The sequence below is a fragment of the Diadema setosum genome, chromosome 1 (genome assembly GCF_964275005.1).
Source record: "Diadema setosum chromosome 1, eeDiaSeto1, whole genome shotgun sequence".
In the NCBI taxonomy this organism is placed as follows: Eukaryota; Metazoa; Echinodermata; class Echinoidea; order Diadematoida; family Diadematidae; genus Diadema; species Diadema setosum.
In genome coordinates this window covers 51,865,449-51,876,025 of record NC_092685.1, presented here as the reverse complement: position 1 = coordinate 51,876,025, position 10,577 = coordinate 51,865,449, and the positions used below count along the sequence as shown (strand labels likewise).

The window sequence follows — 10,577 nt, the reverse complement described above, 5'->3', positions numbered from 1 at the left end:
TACGTCGGCTCAGCTGTTCAGCAGACTGACTAATGCGATCGGATCACCATGGGCACTGAAATTCTGAATTTTCTTGATCCTGACTTGTCATGTTACGTAGATTCACTTCTCAGAGACGGAGATATCGGTTTACTTGGGGGAAATGTCCGGGTTGTTGAACCCAAGTGTGGGTAAGTAATTTATCTCCGGGAGGACAGGGCAAAAAAAGCAGACGGCCCCACTCGTTTATTTCTGTGTCGTACATGTACATTGTAGCTTGTTTCACAGTCGCTGTTGCTTCGCACAGCGTCTGGTCGGGCTAAGCTGAGAGCATCCGAATACACACTGTTTGGTCTGTACAACATCAATCTAAATTGTACCCTCTGAATCTGATCGATGAATACTTGATGCATGGTGGTTAAAGGAATTCCACCGCATATTATTCATTCACAACTTAAAAACTGAGTAATTATACTGACAATAGTGCTATTCATCAATGTTCATAGCATTGTAAATTGATCAGGTGCATGTGTGGTTACTGTAGATTTTTCTAGTGTAATTTTTATAGACGTCTGTAGAACCCTTTTAAATTTTTCTTAAAAATGTCCTTGTGAAGAATTTACGACATCTGATCTGATCTACCCTATTAAGCGTGACACTGACAGGGCAAACAAAAGTCTGTCAACATCACTGCCCAAATATTGTAGGATCTAATTTACATGTCTGATGTACTGTTGGAACGTACTCGTAGGATTTAAAGTTTTTAAGTGATAACTGAGTGACTGCAATATCATTGAGATGTAAGAGATGACAGTTAATTCATTTGATTAATGTCTTTGAATCAAAGAACATATAATTTTTAATTTACAGGAAATATTACATTTCATGAGATGTTCTGATGTTCTGATTTTTTTTTTTTTACACACTGTAATGATATTGATAATTCCCTATATCCATGGATGAACAAGTCCTTGCTAATGAAGTTTATCACAGTGACTGTGGTAAAAAGTGAGTTAAGCAATTTCCTTAGTGTTTGACCTAACACACTTATATGCAATATATACATGTATGTGTATTTTCCTTACAGGAGGATCACACAAAATCCAAGACACAGCTGTGACAGATTCAAGATCACCATCCCATACGGGGGCAATGAACTCACATGTAAGTAATGTGCATTGAGTGCTGTATAATTTTTCATAACATGTATATATGTATTTTACACATGTAAATGAGTTTGCATAAACTTTGTCAAACCCGTTAAGGATGGGCTGATTTTACTACAACATGCATTTCACATAGACACCTGCCTGAGTATATTTGGGACTAGTCTTCAACAGGTTAAGAGTTGAACAGATAAAAGTACAATAAAGGCAATATTTTATAAAAGGTGTATGGTAATGAATGTTATACCTTAATTCAGAGCACAATGCCCAGAAGACAGAATTTTGCTGTGATTAGGTTTGTCATGAAAATGGCCTTAAAAGAGTTTTCACTGTAGTTAATTGCAACCCCATTAACTCTTACAAAATTGTGTGTATAACAAACTACCTCCTTAATATACATTGATATTGATTATACATGTAGTGTTTTAACAATGACCAAGGGTTAGTATACAGTCCTTGACTGCATAATCTTATGATATCCTCCTAAATTTAGACCTGCTGTAAATAAATTACCACACGCTCTCAGTGTTGATTTGTGTGGACTCGGTGTGGACAAGTACCTCTGAGATAATTGTGTTCATGTTTGTTCACAGGGCAAGTAATATTTGACAGCCTTCATCCCACACATCCGCCAGACTTCATCTTTGATGCCCATGACAAGATGTTTGCTCCAGATTTAGAAGAGCTTAAGGTAAAGCTGACAATCTCACCCCATTACTTTGAATGGTTGATTAGTCAATACAAGTACTATTTGTATTGCAAAAGAGCAAACAATAACAACATCATCATCAGCAAAAACCAACAAAACAAAAACAAAAACAAAAGAAACCCCCTAATGGGATAGAAAGCGTACGAGCAAATGAATGAGTTCATGTGTAGAACAGGAAAATAGGAGGCATCATAAATTTGAGTTGTGTTGGGCAGGCCATGTACATGTAGGATAATTGCATCAAGTGTAACATTCTAATGAAGGAGGAGCTTCCCTAATCATTCTCCTAACCCCGCTGATTCTGCATGTGACATTTAGGTCATGTGATGATGGTGGAAAAGTAGGAGAATTTGCATTGGCAGATGGTGTGTCATTTGTATACATAGTACGAGTTGAAGAGTTGTGTTATCCCAGCACGGCACCTTCAAGCAGAGATTTAGCTTGTTCGATCAGTCTTGTAAATGTTTGGACAGCCAACCTTATCAGTAATCATTGACACAATGTGCTCTATATTCTTTTCCTTACCTGTTGATCTGCCATAAGGATGTTGATGTGTGCCAATTTGTTTTTCTAACTTTGCAAGAAGAATACAAGACTGTAAGATATTGCTTTAATGACCATTGCCAGGATGACAAATAAAGAGTGGTTGCTAAGCTCATCTTCACACATTTTCTTCAAGAGAAAATGCAGCACTCCCTTTTCTTTGAGTAGATATGACTTAATTGAATATGGGAAATATCTTTTTTTTTCTCTGACTGAAGAGTTGTCAAATATATATTGCAACACAGTTAGGATATTTTCATGCAATATCAATAGTATACAGTCTGGTTTTTGTCATTTTCAGTGTCTAGCTAGTTGGGACCATGAGGATTCCAAATCTTTGGTGTATGTGGTCCAGGAACTGATTGCCAAGTACAGACAGTACCAGGAACATCTTCTCAGCAGCAACATGAGGTTGCAGTTTGAGTATGTCACCCTTGTGGAGACAAGTAATTTCACAGAGATTGAGGTTCATCACACACAAAAGGTGCCCTATGTAAGTCGTATATAAGTGGCGTTTCCTCTGCAGTACATTGTCTAGTAATTGTACATTCATAAGTGTGATGAGGTCGCTACTAAATTTTAAAAAAAACCAAAAACCACATACTTTGAATTACAAGCATATGTATGTTAAATCAAAGCTGTTTTTGTTCTGAAGTCTGCTTAGATTCAGCTTGCAAGAATAGATGTAGAATGAATTTAAACAGTGAGTTAAGAAATTGGCTTTTGAATAGTACTCTTTTATCTGTTCCAGGTTCAGTTCTCTTCTTCGTGACAGTGCCGAGTTTTACTTTATTCTGATTTTGTTGTGATAGTGAATGGGTAATTTGTAAAGGTCTACCAGCTCATTGTTTTTACTTGTTTTTACAGACAAGAGATACCACAGTCAATTTCCTCATCAAACTTCCTATTGACTTCAGTGATATTCCTGCATATCTCATCAAGGTAAGTACATTCAGTAGGTGTGGCTTTCATGCCATGATTCAGCCTCAACTTTTATTATTAATGCTCTATCGATACCTTCTGATGATCTATATCTATGAAAATCTCTGAATATGCCCTCTAGAGTTACTGCAAATTTGGCAGAGTAAAGTGAACAGCAGATGATGTCAGGATAAGTCATTATCAGAATCATGATCATTTCTGTCATCCTCAAGATATTTTCTTGAGTGAAAGGAAAGGGTATTTTACAACATGAATATTTCCTCCCGTGTTCGACTGAAGATTTTAGAGTGAACTACATTGTATTATTATGTACCAAGAGTTAATTGACTTATCTTTTTTTATTCCTAATGCAGTAAAGTTCTTGTAATAAGATAGATTACTGTATGTAGTGATGGATTGTAATCATTCCTTCATATTGTCCACAGCCATTGAACTGCTGAGCAAGTAAAATATCTTTAAAATTGGATCTTTGCAAAAATCACACAATCTTGAACTTGCCATGATAAATTTGACAAGCAACCAATGTGGATGCTGATATTCCCACTGTCCTGCTGGCTTAACATTTTCACACCAGAAAGACCATGTACAGTGCAATTCTCTCTCCATGTGTGTTAAGGATTAATGTTGCATCCTTGTACAAAGACCTGTCGGAATGTAGATATGTCTTTTTCTACTCTAGAAACCATGAATTTAGTGTAGGAAGGTGATTAAAAAGAAGTGATGCAGAAGGAAGAAGCAGCTCCAAAGGTCTGTCCGTGTAGTGTTTTTTCTTTGTTTCATTTTAGAAGTGTTTCCTGCAGTAGAAGAAAACAAGAAATACTGGGGAAAAAAAGTGGGAAAAAGATAAAAAGATTTGGATTATTGTGGAAATATGAACTTGTGCATTAGGATTGGGGGACTCAACATGATTTTATCAGGAGTGAAATGCCACTCGCCAAAGTGTGACATTGAAAATAATTGAAAATAATGCTGTGATTGATTGCAATGTGTCTTATATATTTCTTTCTGTATCAACCAGGACAACCCTGGGAATGATATTGCCATTCTTCTTGTCAGCTTTCAAGGCATCGATGGAAACAAGATCTTGCCTCAACTCTATCTCTCACCAAGGGTTGAAAGGTTTGCATCAATTGTTGGTTGTTTGATATTATGTGTGATACTTTCATTTGAGATACACATGGTACACATAATGATACTAATTAAAAACCTTTCTGATTCATTATCAAATTGCAACTGGAAGCACAGATGAAAATATGGAGAAATGAACAACTTCTAAAAGCTGTATAGCAATTACCTTGAATAGCAAAGTTATTGTGAATTTGTCTCGTGATGTATATTAACCAACTACATTCAAGAACTAAAAATCCTGTGTAGTAATCCTATGAGAATTAAGACATCTTAGGGGCAATGGATTGAATGATATGAATATAGGTTACTTGTTCTCAAATGATAGCAAGTAATCCTCATTTTCTGACAATGTAAAGATCAGATTATATGGAGGCTGAACATAAAAGGAAAAACTTGGTAAATGTGACTGACTCTTTCTCCATTGGATTCTCTGCAGAGCTCTAGGTGGGACGTCCAGTCTGAGGATTCCTAACTACCCAAACCGAGGGCGTCTGACTGATTATGTAACACATGTCCAAGAATTGCTGCAGAATCTTGTGAGTCTGCTCAAAATGAACTTGAAAAAGTTGGAGGTTGAAAAGTTGAAGGTGATATAACCCAGAACAGAACTGTGTGAACAACAACAAAAAAATCCTGATAACAATTGAGGGCTAGTTAGCTGAAAAGAAGACAGTTGTCTGTGTGAAGGCAATGATACAAAGATGTAAAATCATTACAAATTTTGGCAAAATTGGACAAATAAATGATGAAAAAAAACCAGTCCGATTTGAATGTTGTTAAATCGTCATATGTAGTGTTTTATTTGTGCCTCAGATGAAGGCTATTCGTTACATGACGACATCATTTGCATGCTCCCACACTATGAATTGAATTCATTTGAATATTATTGAAATGATGGCCTTCTGCTCTTTGCTTCTGTGCAAGAACATGGGTTGTTTTTCCAGACCATATAGCCAGTGATTCAGCAGGGGGAAAAAAAAATTATTTTGAAGTGAGTGACCATCTTCATTTAGAGGAGATAAAGAGTCTTCGACAAGTGGTGTAATGGATGGTAGAAGGCTTAACATTGCACCAAGTGTTCCTTCTTGGGTACATAAGAAAACGGCAAGAACATAGCAAGCATCAGGAGTGGGTAGGCCCTTTTCAGGGCCACATACATACCCAAGAAAGAATAAGTGGTGCTCTGTTAAGCCTTCTACCACCCAATATTTTACCACCATGAAGTTTTTCAAAGTAGTATAATGTGATGTCCTCCACAGGGTGTCACATTAGATGATTCAGTGACTATCATAAAACTGTAGCCTTCTTGATATCAATAATGTCTACTTTTACTCAAAGCTTCACCAGTTGCAGGCTTTCCTTCACCTCAAATTGAAGTAACTAGTTCCGTGGTAGCTTTGAAGTACTTTGTCACCAAAATTCTGTGCTCAAGAAAGTACAATGTTAAACTGAATGGAAGAAAAGTTTTTAAAGAAATATCTATAGCCAAGGAGACCTTTTTGCAAACTTAAATGAGTTCTGTTATGCAATGTGTTTGATAGTGGACACATCTTTGTGTCACAGGTATTTTTGAGGTAATGTATTCTAGACTATATATTTGTTCACTCACTGAAGGTTGAACAGGTGGTCAAAGGCTATCAGAAGAGGAAAGAATTCATTGCTGCCTTGATCAGTCATTATGGCAGGTAGGAAAGATTGTGATCTGTTTTGTTGTGTCTATGTTTTTGTTCTGTGTTTCCACATTCCTTGGTAATTCCAAATATAAAATTATTGTTTCAGACACAAAAGCTATGGGTGTTTAAATTTTATGAACATACAGTATAGATTATATACAGATATGACAGCTTTTGAAAAATGTCAAACACAATATTTACCATTTCCTTCTCACCGTCACTGGATGTTATATTATTATATCTTCTGTATATTGTACCCTTGGTGTGCCTATTGACAAATTCAGTATGTCTCAAATAAGTTTGATGTCAGTTGTGAAATTAAGACTCCATGATGTACCTTAATAGTAGTAGCACAGAGAAGATCACCCATGCTCTGATTTCATCCCCTTTTGATTTTGAAAATACATGTACCCTGTTGTTCAGTCTACCTGGCAACTTTGTTTGCAAAGTTACGTGATTACAGAATGCAGCTGCTCATGTAGTGTCCCTCTCCAGTAGACTCGGTCAATATTACACCAGTTCTCTAATTACTCAGTTGATTGCCACTGAAAGCTTGTGCTGTTTTCAAACTTCATTTCCTATTAATTCACTGTGTGCTTGGCTGTGCTCTTCAGTATAATGTTGGTTTGACAAATAATTGCTCTGAAAATTTGTTCCCTGTTCTTCTAAGCTTAATACAAAGTGAGGGGGGAGGACCATTGCTTGTGCTTGGCCTTCTTTGTGAAATATTCTCCCTCCGGAAATTAGAAATGTCATTTTAACTGAAGTGTTAAGAAAAAATGATATTTATAATGAATCATTTCCCTTTAAGTCACATGTCGTCATGTTGCACTCTGTTCGTATTTTTGCGTTGCTTGTTATTTCATCTTTTGCATTGGTTGAGCCTCAAACATTTGATTTCAAGTTGATTTGTTCCCTAGGAAGGAAAGGAAAGATGAAACAGTGTCTCTGGCAATGAGAGTCTATGTTTCTCATGATTACATTCATCACGGATCGCATGTTATTGTTTTTGTTGTTTCAGTTCCGTAATTGAATATGACTCAGAAGGGTTCAGCAAAGCATCGTTCCTGTTTGAACTCCAGGAATTCTACTTCATCCTACATAGTGAGTATAAATAAAGGTCACTTAAAATATATGCAGCTTTTGATACATCCTACATTTTTGATGGATTTTTCCTTTACAGAACACTAATTCTTTTTTTAAGAACATTATCAAATGAGCATGGAAGTTGTAGTTACCATTATACGAGTATTTCATTGTCCTGAGACCCCGTCATAATGTAATTTTTAAGTCAATAATTTACAGTAGCTACTCCACTGACCAGGGTTTCCTGCAAAGAGATTGTAATGTATTATGTGTTTGCACATAGAAATTATGTCAAAAACAATTGTGTCGCTGTCTGCGAGGTGAATGTAAAAGTAGATGCTATACTAATTGGAGGTTATTGCACTTTTAAAGTTTTAAAAGTAACTTCACAGTCTACATATGATGATAGCAGCATAGCAATTATCTGTTGATGATCTTGAGATCAGAGTGAACAGAGGTATATGTAATTGAATGTACTTGTATGTATAGTGAATTCAGCATTTATATATTTTTTTTTTGCCCCTGTGAAACATAATTTATCTCTTGCAGTACATATACCAAGCTTCTTCCCACGTGAGCAGCCAGAGTTTGTGTTCCAGTCAGTCTACCACACCACGTCTTCAGGGCAGCCATATCAGACGAGTGTGTGTAATTATCCCTACAGCCCCAGGTGGAGTGGGAATGAGATGGCAGAGAGAGCGAGGTAATAATCATACTAACAACAACATCAGTAAAACAATGATAATACATGTGAGAAGAATAAAAGCTTTGCTCTTCCAGAACACCCAGCCAATACTGTTACCCCAGCTTTGCTAGATGCCCTCTTTATAGAGGGGTTAATAGGGATGTAGGAGGTAAAACAATATGTCAGAAGTATGATGCACATAGTTAGATTTGAAGTTCTAATCATCTGTTTATAGCTTCTTCAGTGTATTTCCACTTTACCACAATACATCCACTCTCAGAATGCATGGACGTTCCTCTCATGATAAGTTTGCCTCTTTCCTCTCTGTACACCATCAACATTCTCTCAGAATTTTTTTTTTTTTAAACTTCCATAGGATAACTGGTCTTCAGGTGTCACATTGAATGCTTTTAGAGTTATAAGAGCAAAACTTAGCATATATATCACATGTGAAATGGGTACAAACTATTTTGAGGAGTGATATAGTGTAAGAACCCCTAGATATCATATACTGAGAAGGTATAGAAGTACATCCAAGATGCTGATTTGATTCCCATCATCCTGTGCAGAGTGTTCATGGAGCAGTATGTCCAGGACTTCAAGAGACTCTCAGTGACCAATGGGAGGTTTTCCTGAAGCCAGAGGCAGCACCAAACATCCATGAAGGCTGAACCAGAACCATCCCAGTGGGTCTGCACCGTGTTAGTCTCAGCTGGAGATTGCAGTAAAGGAGCCTAGTGATGCGAGAGAGTTCAAGCATCCATGGATACCAAGGGAGTTGGGTGTGGTTTCTGGGATACCAACAAAGATGGGTGTGTCCAGTGAGAGCCGGTATCAATGCATGCTGAGGGATGGAGCTAGAATAGGCAAGGATACTTGTCCTGAAGGAGGTCTCTTGTGGCACAACAATGGAATTACACCAACCCAGCTGGTACTTGTAAGATTTTAAGAACTTTGTACTCAAAAGACTCTGTAATAATGACTGAATTGTCTCTTGTCTGATCAGATGATAGATTCTCTATGTGTAGGCCATGTTCTCTGTTCATGAAAGTGTAACATAAGTTAAATAATGAATATAATATGTAGATACTGTACATTAATTTCCAAAGAATACACTCTTTAGATCATAATAATATTATGTCAAATGTACTCATTTGTTTTGTTGTCAAGTTATTTGACAATTAGGTTCAAAAACATTACTGCATTAATATTTCACTTAAATGCCATAGCTACCATATAAAGAAAACAAACAAGCAATACTGTCATTTCTGTTGGAGATTTTTTTTTTCAAATATCTTTTAGTTATATTGTCATTAGATATGAGATGTCAAGGCAATGTCACAAAGACACAATGTTGTGTAGTTCATGACTTTACCAACACATTTCTTTTGTGCATGTTTGAAAATGTTATTGTTCATAGGACTATGTGAAATGCTGATGTTCTGCATTCTATGCATACATTTTAAATGTGTATGAATATTTTGATACTTTCTTTTTTTTTTAAATGACAAGTACTAAAATATATGAAATATTAAAACCAGGTATTATGATATTGATGCATGCAACAAAAAAAAAGTGATGCAACACACTTACAGGTAGAATGTACATGAATGCCTACAGGTATAAACACAGCATGAAGCTTATTTGTCTGTAATTTGGTGTGTAAAGCAATGCTCTGCTAGTCGTAGATATCAAACAGGCCTTGTCCTGACATACATGTATGTAGAGAATGCCCATTGTTAAAATTCTTGCAATGGGATTTGAGAATGAAATGTTCAAAGCAGTCCTGTTAATACACTGTCTATGAATTTCATTTGAGTCATGAAGTAAGACTTTTGGAGAGTCTAAAATCAGAGGAGTATAAGTCTGATTGAATCATAGAAGAGAGCATTCTACATAGGTACCATAGTGACGTGGGTACAACCCAAGACAGGTGTAATTGTATTTGTGTGAAAATTAAGTAAATAGATAATATACTTATAGGCATACACTCATGGAATTGAAAGGCAGGTAGTAGCTTTATAGTACATGTTGCAGTTTTGACCATATGATATGAAATGATAGGCCGATGTCATTGGCTGAGAACTAAAGGGCATTATCGCTATTTTGGGGGTATTGAATTATTGGTATCACAATGTAGAGCTTGATCTCCTCTGTATTATTGTGTCAACTTTAAATTATTTTAATTTTTAGCAACATGCTAAAAATCAAAACCACGAGGGGCACTACTTAACCTGATACGCTGTATTTGGAATAATGTTTATAAATCCAGGCACTCTTGATTATATAGTAAACTCTTATTTTTTTTTAATGAAATTTGATTGTTTTATTTTCATTTATACACAAATCTTAGAATGTGATAATATTTTTTGGTTCTCAGCTGATGATGTTATGTAGGGAAGGTAGAGTGAAGGAAAAAAAGGTATATGTACACATGCAGCAATTTTGAATTTGCACCAAGGCACATGCATTTTCATGAAAAGAGCAATACTGTATCACTGAGAGTTACAAATTTCCACAGGGTGAGTATGGGTGTTGCTGGACTTTAAGGGTAAGATTAGAGGTCAGTGTATCCAAATGTGTATACCTCTACCCTTGAACATGATGGTGAAGCTCGAATGATTTTTCTTTCGCCATCTCACACAAAGACTTTAGTTCAAAGTCCT

General features: G+C 36.2%; 1 protein-coding gene across 1 annotated transcript; it reads left to right on the top strand.

Annotated features, from left to right (window-relative positions):
* Positions 1 to 8,936, top strand: LOC140232078 (BRISC and BRCA1-A complex member 2-like). Its single transcript, XM_072312232.1, has 11 exons — positions 1 to 170; positions 1,067 to 1,143; positions 1,739 to 1,836; positions 2,699 to 2,890; positions 3,265 to 3,339; positions 4,358 to 4,458; positions 4,904 to 5,003; positions 6,082 to 6,152; positions 7,162 to 7,244; positions 7,776 to 7,929; positions 8,481 to 8,936. Exons 1-11 carry the CDS (start codon positions 49 to 51, stop codon positions 8,545 to 8,547), a joined length of 1,140 nt encoding a protein of 379 aa, XP_072168333.1. The 5' UTR covers positions 1 to 48; the 3' UTR covers positions 8,548 to 8,936.
* Positions 8,937 to 10,577: the final 1,641 nt, after the last annotated feature.